The sequence below is a fragment of the Columba livia genome, chromosome 2 (genome assembly GCF_036013475.1).
Source record: "Columba livia isolate bColLiv1 breed racing homer chromosome 2, bColLiv1.pat.W.v2, whole genome shotgun sequence".
Classification (NCBI taxonomy): domain Eukaryota; kingdom Metazoa; phylum Chordata; class Aves; order Columbiformes; family Columbidae; genus Columba; species Columba livia.
The window spans coordinates 48,486,610-48,504,968 of NC_088603.1; the positions used below are offsets into that span (position 1 = coordinate 48,486,610).

Sequence of the window (18,359 nt, forward strand, 5' to 3'; positions counted from 1 at the left end):
CTCTCCACTTGCCCTGCTCAGAAGCTGTAGAGAGCAATGAGGTGCCAGTGCTTTGGAGCACCCACTGGTGTCCCCTCAGGCATGGGAAGGATCCTTGCCCCCAAGGTGGATCAGGCCGGGGTTATTTGGGCGCTCTCGGAAGCACCTGAGAGGGATCCAGGTCAAGGGAGAACAGGGCTTGGGTGTCTCCTGGGCGGCACGACCAGCCTGTGGGCCGAGGAGCCAGGTCTCGCTCCCATGCTCAGGGATAGCCGATCGCCAGCACTGGGGTCAGGAAGGAATTTTTTCCCCCGGGGCAGATTGGCCCTGGTCCCCGGGGGTTTTTGCCTTCCTCTGCAGCATGGAGCATGACCACTTTGCAGAACTCCTCTGGTCCCTTTTGGCTCGGTTCCTGCCTGCTGCTCATGCACCACGAAGATGGCCTGTCGTGTCCTGCAGCTGGGGGAGGAAGGCTTTTTTTCCCCCACGTGAGTATCAAGTGTCTCCGTGGGGTTTTTTGCCTTCCTCTGCAGCAGTGAGCACGGCTCCTCCGCCCTGGGCCACCTTTGGGCCATTGTGGCTGGGTGCCTGCTGCTCCTGCTCCACGAAGGTGGCCCTCGTGCCCCGCATCCGGGGGGAGGAACTTCTTGGACTCCCAGGTTGAGCCCCCAGGGTGCTCCCGGGGTCCACCATGGCCTCCCAGGTTGAGCTCCAAGGGTGCTCCCAGGGGTCCTCCTCGGACTCCCAGGTTGAGCCCCAAGGCTGCTCCCGGGGTCCATCAAAGCCTCCCAGGTTGAGCTCCAAGGGTGCTCCCGGGGTCCTCCACGGCCTCCCAGGGCGGGCCCCGAGGGTGCTCCCGGGTGTTGCTTCTCAACCTCTGTCGCATTGAGCACAGCCCCTGTTCAGGGCTCCTCTGAGCCCTTTGCCCTCAGTTCCTGCCCGCTGCTCTTGCACCTCCAAGGCACCGCTGCTGTTCTGGGTCTCTTGGTCTCTCTTGCCCAGGGCAAGTTTGCAGCAGGAGCCAGGGAGCCAGCTCTGCTCTTCCCTGGGCTCCATTGCCCCAGGGCTTCTTGCTTGTCCAGAGCAGCCCAGGCTTGAAGGGGCTGCAGGTTCGCCGCACCATCCGCAGCTGCCACTTGCCAGCTCTCCCTGCGGGCAACACAAGCGCCGGGCAGGGATGAGAGCGCTAGTCGTGCGTCCCAGGCCAAGAAGCCCAGCGCCGGAGCAAGTTTCACAAGTCCAAAAGCCAGCTTGTTATTGCTGCGTGTCATGCTTTGGAAAAGAACCCATGGTACCACACAACTGCTCTTCTTCTTCTTCTTCTGTGTGTGGTGGGTCCTGATCCTCAGTCTTCCCGTTCTCACTCTTCAGGAACCAGGACGGCTTGGCCTGTGTTCCTGCTGCTGCTCTTGCAGCGCTGTGGCTTGCCTTTGCCAGGCTGCAAAAAAATAAAGCACAATCCTGTTTCCACTTGTATCCTTTGTGTTCTGTGTCCTTGAAATTGGTTTTGGAGCTAAAACCCTTGTGGCATTTCAGTGCAATAGTCACATCTTTATTCGACTCATTCGAATGTCCAGAAGAGAACAGCGCAGTCCTGCGCAGCATCATTGTGCTCTCTTAGGCCTCGATATCTGCACGCCGAGCTCCGAGCCAGGCCTGAGGGCTCCAGCCAGGAGAGCGTTCTCCAGCAATCGGGCTGCATTTGTAACATCACCCACTCCCAACCCCTCTGCACTGTTACAATAGTACATCCTTCAACAAATGAGCCGGGGATAGAAACCCTGGAAATGTTGTTGGAATGTTCCTGTCAGTAAATGCAAGTGAAGCAGACACTAAGATTTCTCCCAACTGACTTTAAAAGAAGTATCACTTTGGTGGGAAATGTTTGCCTTTTCAGATAAATTTCTGTTTTCCTCAGGTAAAATAATAACAATAATAATAAAAATAATAGTAAAAGATATATATGTATATACATAAAATCTTTGAAAGTGTTGGAAAAAAATGGGCACTCTGAACTGTTTTCCTGTGGGCAATATTCTAAACCAAGAGACAATTCAGGTGTTTAGCGACTCATGATGTTTGGAAAGAAACCAAGAAATGCCAGTCTCGTTGGCTTTTAAACTGGTTGATCGGACAGAGCTTGAGAGGAGGAGAAATGCACAAATGAAAGCAAGTGCATGTTTACTAGATGCAATCTACCAAAATGAGGAGTTTGGTGTTTACTAGAGAATAAAATTCACTGTTACCATTTGTTGAAATCTCCCTTTCCTTTCATTTTCCTGCAGTGCTGTCTGGTCTCCCAGCTGCTGTTGGGAACAACTCCTCACAATGTTTCTGTTCTGTGTTCAACCCTTGGTATAATTTTTTTTTTCTTTTCCCCAAGTCTCCTTGATATTGGTAGAGTTCTAGTTTAGTAGAAATATTTCCTAGGTATTATTTTCTATGCCTTGTTTTTGGCTATTAACTGCTGCAGAAGTTGCTACAGAGATACCTGTATCTTTTGGCGAGCACCTGCTCTTCGGGATGTCAAAAATGCATTCCATTTCTTATTAATGCACCTATTCAGAAATTCTGTGAATTATGCAATGCAAGATCACCTCCTTTTTCAGTTCAGGGAATTCTGTGTTGGTGGTGTTGCTCTTTCATTTTTAGCACCGTTGACTGTTCACTACAAACATGTGGGCTTGGTATGTAACTCAGTCCTTTCAAGTGGGGACACCATTAATATAGCTGGCTTTTTCTGGCAGTATTGTGCTGTTGTGTTTCTATTTGGACAAGTCCCCCTTAGAATTCAGAACTGTTGGGACTGTTGCAAAGTTGCTCTAAAGAGTGGCTCATTTGTGTGACTACTCAGCTCATGGAATATATTCACATAGCGGAAAGAAGGCATTTTCCTGCCTCTCTTTAGACACTCAGCAACATGTGGTGACAGGACAAGAAGAAGGGCTAAGTGAAATAATTTTAATATTATATCAGTGTATGAGAAACCACAAAAGAAAGAAAACATTTTCTGGAAAATTCTGCATATGTATATATTGCATTGTATAGTCTTACAGACAAATTTACATCAAATACATGATATATTTTAAAACACTGATTCAAAGAGGACAACAAATTAATTTTTCTCTTTCTGTACAGACATGGGAGTGTGATTCTTTTTCTGTTGCTATAGTTTGCTGTTCTTTAGGAGGAGTATTCATATTCTTCAGCACTGCGGCGTCCAAAATCCATCCAGCCCATGTAGTCTCTGTCATTTATCCTGTGTGTAGGATCGATGCTCTGTACCCTGTTTCCCATAACTGAGAGCCTTCCAGTGGGACCTAAAGAAAAAGAATTCGGGAGAACAGAAAGTAAGTGGACACATTTTTCAGGTTCATCCATTTTCCGATCTGCTTTGCACTCATCAGCAGATATACACAAGAGCTGAAACTATTTGACTTAATACCGACCATGTGACACCATGTCATGCCATCGGAAAGAATGTCATAGAAAAGTTATGAGTGATGCCCTCAGAGTAACTTGGGCTTTTATTGTAAAATAAACAGATTGTTTCTTCCCTCCTGGCTGCTAGGAGGTAATGTGGGTTTATTATTACTTTTCTTTCCTGTTTCACGAGAGAGAAACAAAGCCCAGCCCATTTCTCTCTCTCCCTGTAAGACCACACTCTTGCTTGCTGGTATTGGGAGAGTTGCTCTAGAGGCAAATTAACTCTGCTTGAGAGCAGAATCAGACCTGAGACAGGACTCTGCCAGTCTCATGTTGCTTGAAGGGCCGTAAATGTAAGTGCAGGAGTTCTTACAGTGCAAACTTGGTAACAAGAAGGGTCGAGTTACAAATCCCGGGTTTTGTAGAAAGGTGGGAATAGTCCTGAGACTGAGGAAGTTGTGTCTGGACTTTATAGCTAGAGATGTCTGTTGCTGGAATTACACAGGGCCGATTACTATAATTAGTTATTACTATTTTCGTGGCTTATCATAGGCTTTCACAATTCCATTCACAGCAAGGTTGGATGCTGATCTCTGATCTTGCCTGAGCCTTTCTGTCTTTGTTACTTAGGGCATCCAAGAGACCCAAGAATTTATGCTTTACAAAAAGGGCTGTAATTCTGTCTTTTGACATTATCACATTACGTATCTAAAAATGCAGGGAAAGCTAAATGACTTCTCTCTATACTCCCTGAAAACAGCCAAAATTGACATATGCCAATAACTAGATGGAGCTTAAGCCTTGAATGAGGAAGGGACAGATTCAATAAATTGGTATTCAGTGCAGACTGAGGCTTGAGGAATACTTGAAGTGATCAAAAAGGAAAAGAACCACAATTCACACCCCTCAAATCCTAGTCTGCACAGTTGCCTTGCTTATGATTTCTTGTGTTTTGGAGGAATCCTCGGTGACTCCGTACTTTTATATTTCAAGGTTTTCCTCATGTACCAATTTATAAGGAACACCATCCATTAAAAATGAAACAACTGCATTGTTTTGTCAGTGGTTACAGAAGGATAAGAGAGTTCAAGGTACCAAAAAAAGAAAACAGCCATGTTTTAGACATTTACCTAAAACAAAATGGCAAAAAAATCAATTACCTCTCGAATAGAATGTCTACCATCAAATGCTGCAAAACCCATGAAATTCACATTCATAATTCAAAATATGTAATTAAGTTGATGAGAATGGCTTCTTGGCACTACCAGCAGGCAGGGCTAAGACAGCACAAACTGTTACTCAGAGGTTGGTATTTAAGAGACTTCTGAGCCTGCAGTGACCTGTGGGCTGTAATGGCTCCCCAGGTGCCATTATGGTCTGGCCTGGCAAGGGCTCCTTAGAGGATCGTAAATGTGTGTGTCACTGACTTAACAGCTACAACATCTGTTCTGCACTGCACCAGATTCACAGTGAAAGCCTGCAGATGAAGGCCATTGAAAGCCAGGGGTCACAAACAGTAAAACGAATTTCTTAACAGCACCTTAGTTACCTTTCCTTAAACCACCAGAGATGTCCTGTGGATACTGCAGGATCGATGTACAGCAAACATATTCAAAATTGTAGCAGTTTGGCTATGAGGTCACCATCTAGCCCTAACCTCTTGAGGCAATTTAATTCTCTCACTGTTTTAGATGGAAATACTGTCCAAAATTAGGCTTTCTACTAATTGCAAGGACAAACGCCATCAGTGATGACTGCTAGCACTAGCAAAACCCCAGACTTTTTTCCCCCCTAGACAGAATTTTCTAGGGAGTATTATGGTTTAGACAGGTTAAAATTGACTAACACGGTAGATGTGAGTGTTCTGCAGAGATTTCTGAAGTGCTGCCCAGAACCTTTAAGTTAAATGCAAATAAAATGTTTTGATAGGCATGTTTTGCTATAAATTAAGTAGATACTAGTTTGTCCCTGTGAACCTTCTCTCCCATAACTAGCAAGTACAGCTACCAACCAGAGTCATGTCACAAGAATCCCATCATTTGCCAACAGTCACTTTGTAGAAGTTAATTATATATGTCAACATGTATGCAGGAAGTTTTCCCTCATATTAATACTTACCAAAAAGATGTCTTAAATCCAAAGCATTTTTTTCACTTCATCTGGTTAAACTATTTTGAAATGTCAGTGAGATATTTAAGAGAATATAATGGCTATATAAACTAGGACAAGGCATTTTGTTTTCAAATAGATGGGTGATGATGACTACACTGGGGAAAAGTAAAGAGGGTTTTGCTTTGTAAACTCCTGCAATAAGATTCTTATTCAGTAACAGCTTTAACTAGAGTGCCAAATTGTGGGTTTTCATATCTAAATTCTCTCTCCATTATATTATGTGAACTGCTAAAAGAAGTTCCTTAATTGATGTTGTACAAACTGGTAACATGAGATGGAGTCTCGCAGACTACGTTAAAAGTGGTTCTTTTTCTGTTGTTTCTGATTTGGCCGGATTCTCTGTACACAGATCAATGTGTATGGCTGCGTATGTAATGCATAAAATATATGTGGCATCTCTTAATTGCAGACTGCCAGCAAAAAAAGAATAGGGTTATGCCTAGTATAGAGGTCAGCAGTGAAGCTATCAAGAGGAGAGTGTTAAACGATCTGCACAAGGTTGTGTGGAGAAACAGGAGAAGAGAAAGCTCTTACTTATATAAAGTGGATTTTATCCTAAGCCTGGACTGGGAGTGAATTAATTTCTCAGTGTCTGTATGTCCAGGTAATCCTCATTACTGCCTTCCCCTCAAGCCCTCTTTGCTTCTCAGATGTCCTCTTTCCCCACAGTACAGTGGATCAACTGGAGCAAAGCCATCACAACCAAACAAGATTTGTGTAGTGATTCACGTAGTGCTTTTTGTTGAGATTGGCAGCCAAAAGGCCAGAGCAATTAGGCTGCCCCTGATGTTACTCTATTGAGATACAAAGCAATATAGAGATGAGTTCAAAAGGAAAATTGTTTTCTGGGGGGGAGTTTCAGCAGGAAATTATTTTGATCCTTCATTTTTACTGCTAGCACAGACAGCATGTGCTTGTGTCTATGCCAAGCATCAGCTGTAAGGTGTCAACAGGGACAGCTTTACTCTTTCTCTTGCTAGCTCATGTATGTAATGCAGTTGTTTCCTCAAGTGAGTGATAAATCACACGAGAAGAATGAATCCCTTTAATTCCACTGCTCTACTGTTACAAATGCAGTGCCCATGCAGGTTTTAAGTAACGGTAAGGTTGTGCTCCGAGGCTTCCTGAGACTGAAAACCTAAGAGGACTTGACATGTTTTGAAGGAAATGAGCTTTTTACTTATCACTGCTTTTAGTTATTGTGTTCGTAAATGTGAGCTCTGATCTTTCAAAAGCTTTCCCACTTTTGTAACTTCCATTGGGAACAAATATGTGGAAAATCCAATACCCAGAAGGTTTCCCTGGTACAGGTATTCTGGCTCAGGTGAGGTTAGCCATTTGGTCTACATTTAGCTTCGGAAAAGTTTTCCTGATCTTCTAACTTCTAAAAACGAAGCAGGTAGGTTAGCTACATTTAAAAGTTTGAAGAAAATGCAATTACTGTAATTTATCTGAGATAAAACATGCTGAAAGTAACACCAAAATAATTATAAGGTTATGAACATAGTAAGTTAAAAATAAAAGCTGAACTATGACCTGAGAGGTAGGTTACATTTTCTCTAGTTACTGTATGCAGCTCTCAGTCAGTGGCTGTATAAATCTTTTTTTGGAGGACTTTCACAGTAAATAAGAGAATGTTCTCCACTTCAGGAATAACCAGGCAAAAGCTACCTCCCTGTTTTCTCTAGGAATTCATGCTAGATGATGTCAGGGTTATCTTAACATCTAGGTATCCCCACAGGAAACTCACTGACACAGAAGCAGCACAGTAAGTAGGCTACAACCGGTACCTTTTCTGGCTTGCTGGAGATACTTGGCCAACAAAGCGCCAATGTTAGCTCTCTGCTCCATGCTTCCATCCAGCCGCAGCACAGGTTTCAGTGGGCCGGCAGATGAAGGGGCACGGACGTGCCGGTGATATTCCGTCAAGCTCTGCTCAAGGTCAGCAGCCGGTGGCTTCCCATTATGCGACCCTGCAGTTTGCTGTCCGAAAGAGCTGGCTGAGAGCACAGCAAGGAACACGCAGATGCATATACTGCTGTACATTGCTGGAGAGAAAAGGAATTGTGGGCTGTTAAAATGACCAGATTTACTATGTTGTGTGTTGTCCCTGCCCCCATCTTCCGCTGGGGTTGTGAGTTTTTGGTTTTAATGCAGGTAACTGGGATCTGTCTCAAATTGGAAAACATGTACGTAAATAGTTAAATAACTGTTGGTAAGAGAAAGATACATTGGAAAGAATAAAACTAATTCCCTGTAATCTGTGCTATGTCTCCCTGATCTACTCAATTCACATTTCTTTTCTTCTTTGGAAGATGTATTTCATTAAAACATAAGGGAGATGTAGCTGGGTCTGTCAAAAATCCCAGGATTCAAACACTACAGTATTTTGCTGCTGTACTAAAAACTGCTGTTATCACACATACTCGATTTTGAGAAGTTCTCTGAAGAATCTTTACTCTGTCAACCCTTCATTGATTTGAACTTCAGTATTTAAGATGTTTCACCTTGTCATACACAGAAACAAAACCCAAAAACTTTTCCCAAAGAAAAAAAACAACAAAATCTAACACCCTCTCCGAGGCATCTGATCTAAAAGCCGAAATGGTAAAAGCTGTTTAGTTAAAAGCTGTAAGAAATAATGTGCAACTTAACAACATTCTTCTTCATATAAAACAGAGAATTCAAGGGTAACAAATTTTTTAACGCTTTCTTAAACACATAACAGACAAAATAATGTTGTTTTACTAGACTGTTTGATCAAGTAAGCTGATATAGTATTTTTTTTTTTGAAACACAGATATTAGTTATTATGAAAAGCAAGGTACCTCGTACTTAATGCTATAGGGGTAATTTCCATTTATAACTTCACATGAATTATCTCATCTGTATGAGAATTTTTGAATTGTTTAAGCTTTTGCACAGTATACTGAACATTATCTTTTAATTTAAAAGAGGAGAAAATTAAGTTTATTTGCCCATCACATCCAGTGGATGCAAAACATTCGTGATGGATAAAACTTCTTTTTCTTTTTTTTTTTTTTTTTAAAGTATTGTTAGGAGGTGAATGAAAAACGTCAAAATGTCACTCCAGCGTGGTTATTAGTGATGTACCGTAGAGGTACTTAGAAACCAAAAGTGTGTTGTACCATTTCCTCAGAGATATCTTTCCAACGGACCTGATTCCTGTAGTTTTCACGCAGACATATATATATATATATATATATATATATATATATATTCAAGTACATACCAACGACTCCGCACACAAAGTCTCATCCTGGGAGGCTGTTTTCGGCTCCTGCGGGAGGAGCGGTCGCTCGCCCCCGGGTGCGCAGCGAGCGGCACCGCCGCCGGCCAGCCCGGCGCTCCCCGCCAGCCCTCGCCCGCTGGCCGGGGTACCCCGCGCCCGGTCGGGAGCAGCCAGAATTCCTCTCCCCCGCCGGACCCGGGTGCGTCCCCTCTAGCAAACGGCGAGACGTCTTCGGAGCCGCCGCACAGGTAAGCTCCAGACACCCCCATTTCGTCCCCACTCACCCCCCTCCCTCCACCAGAGATGCAGTCAGAGGAGGGGTGGACAGGTGCTTCCTACCTTTCCGCTGAGCTTTCCCGAGGTTGGACCCGAGGCGTGAGCGAGGCCCGTGTGTGTCCAGGCAGGGAAGTTTGGGGCGACTCAGCCTCGGCCCCTTAAATAGCGGCGGGCGCCGCGGCGGTGTTTGCACAGCTCTGACGCAGCCCGGGGCCGCCGCCCGCTCAGCCCCCCGCTCCCGCCACCCCCCGCCGCCGGGACCGGGGTACGTGTGGGGGGGCTGAGGGGTGCGTGTACGCCTCACGGGGGGAACGAGGCCCCTTCCCCGCCCTCCCGCCGGCCGGCGCCGCCAAGTCGCTGTGGGAGAAGCGCCCTGCCCGACGGGCGCTCACGGCTGTCTCCGGAGGGAAGCGCTGGCTCTGGGCACGGACCAGCTGGAAGCCCAGGCTGCTTTGGAGCTGGGCATTCAAAAAGTGCTCCTGACTGGGGGGATACCCACGCCCCTCCGCCCAAACACCACAGCGAGAGGCTCTTGGTGAGGCTCCCGCCCGCAGCGGCACCGGCCTGCAGGAGGGCAGGGCTCATCCTGACCGCGCTTGTTGGCGGTGGTTGGTGTGGGGTCTGGGGGGATTTGGGTTCCTCTCCCTGCAGCCTCCTGCCACCCGAGCCCGGGAGGCACAAGCACCTCCAGCCTCCCCTCCCTGGGGCGCTTCCGTTCGTCCCTGCTCAGGAAGGAGGGGCGGTCGTGGGTTTTTTTGTTTGTGGTGGTGATGTTGTTGTTGGTTTTTGTGTTTTTCTGTGTTTTTTCTTTTTTTCGTGTTTTTGTGTGTGTGCGTGTGTGTGTGTTTTTTTTTTTTTTTTTTAACCCACAAGACCAAGGATGATCCCCCAAAGAAAGCCGGTATGGGAATACCTGCGACATGGTTCTCCCGTAGAGCGACATGTTTCCCCGGGACGTTGCGGGCAGCGCTGCCCTGTCCCACCCACACCTCCCTCCCAGTGGGTGCTGCCGAGCAGCGATGCCCGACAGGTCCCCGCAGCCCCCTGCGCTGCTCAAAGCAACTTCGGACGCCCCCGCTCCCTCCCTCCCGCTTCTTCCTTTTCGGGGAGGGGAAGAAATCTCAAGTCCGGGCCACCGTGTCGAGGCCGTGCCGGGACGGGTGTTTTTCACAGCCGGGAGGGCTCGCTAGGGAAGCCCTGCCCGCAGCCCTGACATCCCCGCCCGTGCTTGCCCCGCAGCGCAGTACCGAGCCGCCCCCAAGGAGCAGCACTTTCTCGGTACCCGGAGCTTGGGCTCCGGCGCGACCGCTGCAGAGTTTGTATCGTAATTTTTAAGTTTACAGCTTGGGAGACAAGTGAGCCCCGCAGGTTGCTTCTCCTTCCCCGGGAAGGGAGCCGGGCAGACCCGCTTTCTTAAAAGACATCGAGGCTCCCCTGGGAGCCACGGCTGCTGTGCGGTTCGTGCGGAGGGTGCGGGAGCGCTGGCTGAAGGAGCTCCAGCGCTCCACGGCAAGGCGCCGGGTTTGGGGGTCCTCAAGTCATAGAAGAAAGGGCTCCTGGGGAGGGATCTGCGCTTCTCCCCCATCTCGTCAACACACCCGGCGGTGCAGCCCGAGGGCAGGCGCGCCCCGCCGCACATCAGCCCTTGCACCCCGCCCGGGTCCGGCCCGGCCTCGGGCTCGCTGCCCGGGGCAGCTCCCGCTGCTCTTCCCGCCATGGCCCGCAGAGGGCGCCGAGGCCTCGCGCGGGGCGGTGCCTCAGGGCCGCCTCCCCCCGGCCTGGCTCCGGGGCGGCGCAGCCGGGAAACTGCACGGGAGAAATGAATTCACAGAATCACACAGGATCACAGAATGTCAGGGGTTGGAAGGAACCTCAAAAGTTCATCTAGTCCAATCCCCCTGCTGGAGCAGGAACACCTAGGTGAGGTTACACAAGAAGGTGTTCAGGCAGGTTTTGAATGTCTCCAGAGTAGGAGACTCCACAAGCTCCCTGGGCAGCCTGTTTCAGTGCCATGTCACCCTCACTGAGAAGAAGTTTCTTCTCATATTTGAATGGAACCTCTTGTATTCCAGTTTGCGGAAAGCCACCCCACAGGCGCTGCTGGCGTTGCCTGGGGTATCACTGGCCTGAGAGGTGTTTTGCGGCCCACTGCGCCACGCTGCTCGGGGTATGAGGCTCAGAGGTGACAGAGGTGGTGACACACAGTCTTTCTCAGTGCCTTTCAGCCACTTACTGGGGTATTTGTCACTGAACGGGATGCACTGACTGGACCGCGGGCTGCTTGTCATCTCCCACATCAGCACCAACGTCAGGCAGAGTTGCCATCTCGAGGAAGTTGATAAAAAGCAAAATCAAAACCTACTTTGAAAACAGAAAAGTAAGTCAAAGCAGATTGCCAGAAGAAAGAACAACACTGAAATTTCAGCAGTACCTGTCCAAGTGGTAGTTTAATAGCTCTGTCTATCTCTGGAAAACAAAAACAAAAACAAAACAAAACCAACCACAGTAATATTCCTGCTAATTCAATTTCACTGTTTTGGCTTGGTGGCAAAAATGCTCACTGCTATTAGACAATTAAATAGTCAACACTGAATTGAACTGTAGTTGTCTGGGGAAAGTATCACAATCTTTCTGGGAAGGTACAATAACAATTCTGGTAGAGTCACATCAAGCCCTTGTGAAACTCACTGTAGATAATGAGTTCCCAAGGGACCAGCCCAAAGCTTAATAGAAGAGAAATACAGAGAGCTTACTAATATGTGCATATACATAATTCATATCACAGAGGTATAAATATAAATGCAGGCATTTAAGGCTGACATATTTGCCTAGTTGAACAAGTACACACTATAGGAGTTCATTTATGTTGAGCAGATTTGGAATATCAGTTAACTTATAAATATATCCAGTACTGCACAAATGGAGTGAGAGAGGGGGTGTGTGTGTACGCGTGGCAGCCAAACTTACTATTTGTGTTCATGAACACAGAGAAAGGCAACAACATACAAAATGACACAGAGGAGACAGGAATGTTTGCTGGACTCTTAAATGCATACATTTCCATGGGGCCTCTCTGCTTTTGTAAGATCATATGCTAGCTTTTTCAGTGTACCTCTGAATTGATCAAATTGTTGTTTGCAGTGAGAGGGTCAGGAACTCAACAGTGTAAGGACAGCAAGAAGTTTTCTGCTTCATTCTACCTACATGTTCTCTGTCTGCAAATGCTCGTTTGTTTTTCCTATTTAGACATCATAGTATATGAAGAAAATTAGTGAGGCTGCAGCATGATGTCAGACTATTAAAGTCAGCAGTTCTGTACCATCTATAACTTTGATTATAGACTTCTGAACTCTGCATTTTCCTCACCGAATTCCTTCATACTAGTATGTACAGTCCTTGGAGATCATTCTCTGACTTACCGATGTTTTCTTCAGTAGATGTTTGAAGTTGTGTGCAAGTACCAGTCCTTGCTAAATGTATGTTAATTAATGGCATTTTAGAATTGTTTTGGGCAGAGATCAAAGACCAGAAAGCCTCCTCATCTTGAGCAATATGATAGCAGGACTCTGAGGTGAGTTTCCTGCAGAAGCTTAGGCTGCGTTTTACCGACTGATGTGGCAAAAAGGGGAAAGCATCAGGGTCTGATTTGCAGTGACCTGTTAGGTTCCAGGACCACTGTTTGTATCAGCTGCTGGGCCTAGGCATGCACCATGGACGTGTGGAGTGCTGGCCACAGGAGGGCCTTGTGCCACCATCACAGGTGGGGTGAGGCATGCTGCTCTAATGCATGACTCCAACCTTAGCTCAACAGAGAGGAAAGTGCTTTGGCTGCACCAGAGCTTGAGAGATATTGCAAGAATCCAAGTGTAAATGCAAAACAGATTTAAACCTAAAGTGAACCCTGCAATGCAGTAAATGCTGATATAGATGTATCCCTGAGGTAGAAGCTGGATGATACTACAGGCTTTTAAACAGTGGTTTTCTGGCAAGTGTTTGTTAAGACATTTGAGTTTCTCTAACCTTTTCCCCATGATGATCAAGATATCTCTGTCACAGAATCACAAAATCATAGAATCCCAGGTTGGAAGAGACATCGAGGATCACCTGGTCCAAACTTCCTTGGCAAAAGCACAGTCTAGACAAGGTGGCTCAGCGCTCTGTCCAGCTGAATGTTTAAAGTGTCCAATGTTGATCAATCTGCCACCTCCCCTGGGGAGATTATTCCAGTATCCTCAACTGCTTTATCTATTTATCTGCCAACGGTTTTCTTCTCTGTGGCTGAGGTGGCAAAAGAGAATGCACGGCTGAGCACACATTTTGTGCTGTTCCTGCACAAAGCTCAGAGTCTGGTTTGCAGCAAGAAGGCATCGTGAGAACGGAGGGATAGAGATGTTTGCTGATGTCTGCTCTGCAGTGACTAGTGCCAATGGTCATAGCACAACAGGGTACTGTGGTGACATCTCAGTCTCTCTATGCTGTGAGATGAAGCAGAGCTTGTCTGTGAGTGTCAGAATGGCCACAAGCTTGGAAATGACCTGCTCTTTCCTACAGCGGTAACAATGCAAATGCTGTGCAATACTTCATTTCTGTCCACATGACTCTTGTCTCCATAGTATATGTTTTTCTTGGCAATGTCACGTGAGGTTTGCAATAGCATTGTTGTCATGTGGACAGCACATTAACTTATGACACCTGTGTTTGATACCTTTTCTTTTTAGTAAAGAATAAAACATATGGATGTTACTCAGCATTATTGCCTGGCTTTGGATTGCAGTATACTGCCAGGTATGAGTACTTGGGATTTTAGAGGATGAAGGGTAAAGCCAGGTGACTATCCTGTGGGACTAGGGGGCCTCATGTCCAGGACAGTAGTAAGAAATACATTCCTTTGATTTTGACTATTATATCCTTTTCTGATTATCACTATGCAGAGTTGGTGGTTTTGGGGTTTTTATTTGGTTGGTTGGTTTTTACTTTCCTCTGATGCCTGATACTTAAGGGTAGCATTCTTTGTTATGTTTAGGCAAATTAATGTTTTTGATATGTGGTGTTGGTTGATTTGTTTTTGTGGGTTTTTTATTTGTTTGTTTTTCTTTTATTTTTTCTTATTCTGTGAAACTGATGGAGTGGCAGTGTGGAGGATTACAATCAAGCAGGAATAATTGGCAGAGGGAAGGGAATAGCATAGTTTTCTGGAAGTGATGGATAAATTAGTGAATATATTATTTGGAGCAAGTGCATGGATAGTAGTTGTAAAACAGAGTCTTGAATATGTTTTAAGATGGCAAGTTGTTCTGCTGCTATTTCTGTGGGTATTGATTCAGATGTTAAATTGTTGGGCTTTGTTTTTTGTTCGTTTGTTTGTTTGTTTTCCAAATATTTTTTCATTTTAATTCAGCCATTTCTATCAAATGACCTAAATGCTATCAGTCTAGTCTCTTTTCATGAATTTGCATCTCATTTGATAGGAAGATAAAACACTGCTTGGAGTCAACCCAGGAAGTGAGGGAGAAATTTTGTTCCTGGGCAAGTGAACAGCAGTGTTGCCTGGAATCATAAGGAATCTGTGTCCTCTGCCTGAAGGATGCTGACCTCCTTTCACAGTGCTCAAACTAACACATTGGTTCTGAAGATATACCAGACTAATACGTCAGACCTAAAGAAGGGTCCAGTTGAAGCAGATCAGCTGGTGCTGAGGCTGACTGGACGCTCACAGACTGCTTGGCAATCGAAACCAAAGAACAATGACTGGGAATGATCAGGACGTCTGTTTCAAAAGTGTACACCTGGTATGAACTATATGCAGTAATGTAAATTTGCTCATTGTCTTAGAATTGCACAGTATCCTGCAGTTGTATGAAGAAGGAAAATAAGAGAAAAAAACCTGTTTCCTGTGAGTAGAGTCGGATTGTTTAGAAAATCAGATTTCAACCTGTATCCTATGAAATGCGGGCAGTTGGTGTGTGAGTTCCCTACAGATCAAGTGGAAAACTTACTTGTGTGATGTCTTCAGATTTGGTTCCCTGTGGTTTCAAGAAGCTATGGCAAAGTGGAACAAAGTGCAGAGTCACTTTCTAGGAGACCACCCAATCTCACAACACTTGCTTTTATTTATATATATATTCTTTTATATATATATATATATATATATATTCTTTATTTTCTGTGGAAAATGGCAATATATTTTTCAAGTAGACCACAGGATAGAGGCTTTTGTGCAAGTTGAAAAATAGAAAAGGAAATCAAAGTACTATAAAAAATGACAAAGGTATGTAAAATGTTTGTTCCTAGCAAATTGTCTGTGATTTCAGCAATGCTTTGAGAGGTATGGTAGAGTTTGAAAATGAAGATAAAGGCCTGCGTTGACAAGCACAAAGTAAAAGTACAGTAACTAGCCTCTCATGAAGAGTACAGATATCTGCTTAATGCCTGCTTTGTGGAATGGTTTGGCATTTAGGACTAATCTTCTCTTTCCTTTATTGTCTGTGACATACCTATGTTACTTTGCTATGTACATTTCAACTAAAAGTAGATGAAAACAAATAGTAAATAAAGAATAAGTGTTATGTGTCAATGTAGAAGGAAGGAGAAAGATGACAACTTGTGCTAGCTGTGCCTAAGGCAGGTGGATTTGTTCCTAGCAGTGTGCTTCTAATCTTTACTCCTCTGAGGTATTTAAGCAAGTGGTTAAGCCCCTGCTTCTGTGGCCTGTTAGCCAGAGAGGGATGACACACCTTTGAATGTGTCCCTAGGTGTTCTGTCTTGACAGTCATAAAGATCATCTGTTCTTTGAGCTCATTGTCTGCTGTTTTGAGACCTTAGGGCTGTGATCTTCCAGATTTTGTCACATGCCGATGTCTAAAATTCTCTTGCTTGTTGTTACCTTGGAGATATGTCCTGTACCTCAGGAGAGTCCTTGTCCTTCCTCAGAGGAGAGATTTTGAACAGACCTTGTGTTGTCTGCCATTCATATTTGAAGTATCTGTTTCATCAGATACTCTTTTTGAGAAAGGAGCTGTGAGAGCACTCTGGTCTATGAAACTAAAATATGTATTCACCTGTACTGGAATCTATTTTACATTGAAGGGATTTTTCATTTTTGTAAATATTTCTCCTTTATTCCTTAATTAATATATATGGGAGAAACCAGTCCAACACACTTCAATATATATCTTAATTAATTTATTATAAAAGTAGTCTCGTACAGAAAGAAAGCACATCATACCTTTCGAAATACTTCATACTTTTCAGATGTGCTCTCTACCTCGCTACCTAGACCCAGATGAAAAGTGTCTTTTCCACGTCGTGGCAATAACAGAATCCTGGAGGAGATACTGTTTGCTCCACAGTCCACTCCCATGCATGGGGTATGTCTGACTAATTAACATTCATCAAACAATTTAAAATACCAAAAAGGAATTTCTGTAGATGACAAGTACGGTGTGTTAGCCTGCTGTGCTGCAAATATTGTCATGTTTTCATCTATGTTAAAGTCAGAATCAGAATTTAAGAATAGCAAAGTAATTTGACACTGGACAGACTGGACAGCCAATAAGGTGGTTTATTTTTTTTAGTGTCCTTCAGAAGAGATAGGGGCTTTCTGTTTGAGACGTAAGTGGATAGGGCAGGTGGAGTCTGGTTATTTCACTTCTACTGTTAAATTATATTTCTTAATACAGAAGGAAATTGAATTAACCTGGGTGCAAAATAGGAATTGTTATTCTGACAATTCTTATTTAAATGAAAATGTCATGAATGAAATGTCCATGGAAAGTGTAGATGCTACATAGCTATTAGAAATGGCTAGAATGGAATGAAAAATAATGGTGATCTTTGGACAACAGCTCTTGACTACATTGCAGTGAGCTGATGGAAGGAATTTGGCATAAGTGTTGTAAAGAAAATACATGAAGGTCCTAGGGATTGCCTGCTGGATGCAGTCAATATTCCTCACTTTTGACAAGGCTGCTCCTTTACTGATTGCTCAGCAATCTCTTGAATGTGCCAGAGGAGGGTTACCTGCCATGTGGCCGGAAAAAAGCATTAGCCAGGAGCCTTCATAGCCTAATATTTAACTTTTTGTGGCCTGATATTTCCACAGTCAGATCACCTACCCCTGTGACCACCGTAACTGAATTACAACCTCCAGGAGGTCAAGTTGACTCAACCTGTTTGATTTATTCCAAGGCTGAGGAAAAAAAGGAGAGTTAACTCAGAGCTCTACTTGAAATACCTCTCAGCTGCCCCTTAGTGGGTGAGTCTTTCCTTAAAAAAAGGAAGGAAGACTTCTAAATTAAGATATTTTACTGAATTATTAGGTATAAATGCATTTTGAAAACACTGGGAACTAAGAACGCACATGATAGAAAATTATCACCCACACAGAATAACTAGCTCTAAGGGGAGTAATTCTTTGGAAGCAGACAAACCTGCTCACTTTTTATTATTTCTAGCTGTCTGTCTCTAAATTAGAATTTTCTAAATAAAAAAGATTTACTGTATTCAGAGTAGACTCTGGAATTGCTTAAAATCAGCTGTTCTACACAGCGCTGTGTGGCATAAAAGACACAGCTTTATGAAGCGTTTAATACATAGCTTTTCAGGTTGACTTCCTCAAATTAATAAAGATTAATCACTGTGATTGTTCTGTATGGTAACGGTGTCTTAGGTTCACTGTTTGATAATACAAATATATAGGTTATTTAACACCTTATCAATGTAGTATTTTATTTAGCATGCTCTTAGGGCAAATAAATGAGCTGTACCAAAAGATTCCTTGGGGTAAGAGTCCTGGCTGTACTTCTCTGGAATCATAGAATCATAGAATATCTCAAGTTGGAAAGAACCCATGAGGATGAACAATTCCAACTCCCTGCTCCTCACAGCACCTCCTAATTAGCATTTATTTGTGGAAGCAGGAATAAAACTGTAGGAATGGGATGGTTCTGAATTCTCTGACTCAAATTTTCTCCTGAAAGACCATAGTTACTGATGCCTTCACTGGTGTAAGATGGTGTTTGCTTATTTACAGTCTACAGAGGCCCTGGTACCATAGTGAAATATGCTGTGAAGTATGTGAGTGTAAAACAGGGAAACTACAGTGTCTGCATTTCCTTTCCCCTTTCCTTTCCTTTCCTTTCCTTTCCTTTCCTTTCTTTCCTTTCCTTTCCTTTCCTTTCCTTTCCTTTCCTTTCCTTTCCTTTCCTTTCCTTTCCTTTCCTTTCCTTTCCTTTCCTTTCCTTCCCTTCCCTTC

General features: G+C 44.5%; 1 protein-coding gene and 1 long non-coding RNA gene across 4 annotated transcripts in view; one reads left to right on the forward strand and one right to left on the reverse strand.

Moving 5' to 3' along the window:
• Positions 1–2,926: 2,926 nt before the first annotated feature.
• CCK (cholecystokinin) lies at positions 2,927–9,392 on the reverse strand. Of its 2 annotated transcripts, XM_065050207.1 has the most exons (3): positions 9,170–9,392; positions 7,368–7,625; positions 2,927–3,299 (listed from the first exon to the last, which is right to left on the reverse strand). In XM_065050207.1, the coding sequence occupies exons 2-3, from the start codon at positions 7,621–7,623 to the stop codon at positions 3,163–3,165; spliced, it is 393 nt and encodes a 130-aa protein (XP_064906279.1). In that variant the 5' UTR covers positions 7,624–7,625; positions 9,170–9,392; the 3' UTR covers positions 2,927–3,162. The 2 variants fall into 2 exon arrangements, with proteins under 2 accessions (XP_064906279.1, NP_001290363.1); NM_001303434.1 differs by lacking the exon at positions 9,170–9,392 and having other exon boundaries at positions 3,149–3,299; positions 7,368–7,623.
• The window catches only part of LOC110357010 (uncharacterized), a 135,803-nt gene continuing 125,884 nt past the window's right edge, over positions 8,441–18,359 (forward strand). For both annotated transcript variants that reach the window (XR_010470176.1, XR_010470175.1), the window contains exon 1: positions 8,441–9,078. This is a non-coding gene — a long non-coding RNA (uncharacterized LOC110357010). The remainder of the gene's footprint in view (positions 9,079–18,359) is intronic.

Coding starts and splice junctions, on each gene's coding strand:
- CCK (XM_065050207.1), bottom strand. CDS start 7,623: ATGTACAGCAGTATATGCATCTGCGTGTTCCTTGCTGTGCTCTCAGCC. Junction 3,300..7,367: donor TCTCCAGCAAGCCAGAAAAG/GTACCGGTTGTA, acceptor CTTTTTCTTTAG/GTCCCACTGGAAGGCTCTCA.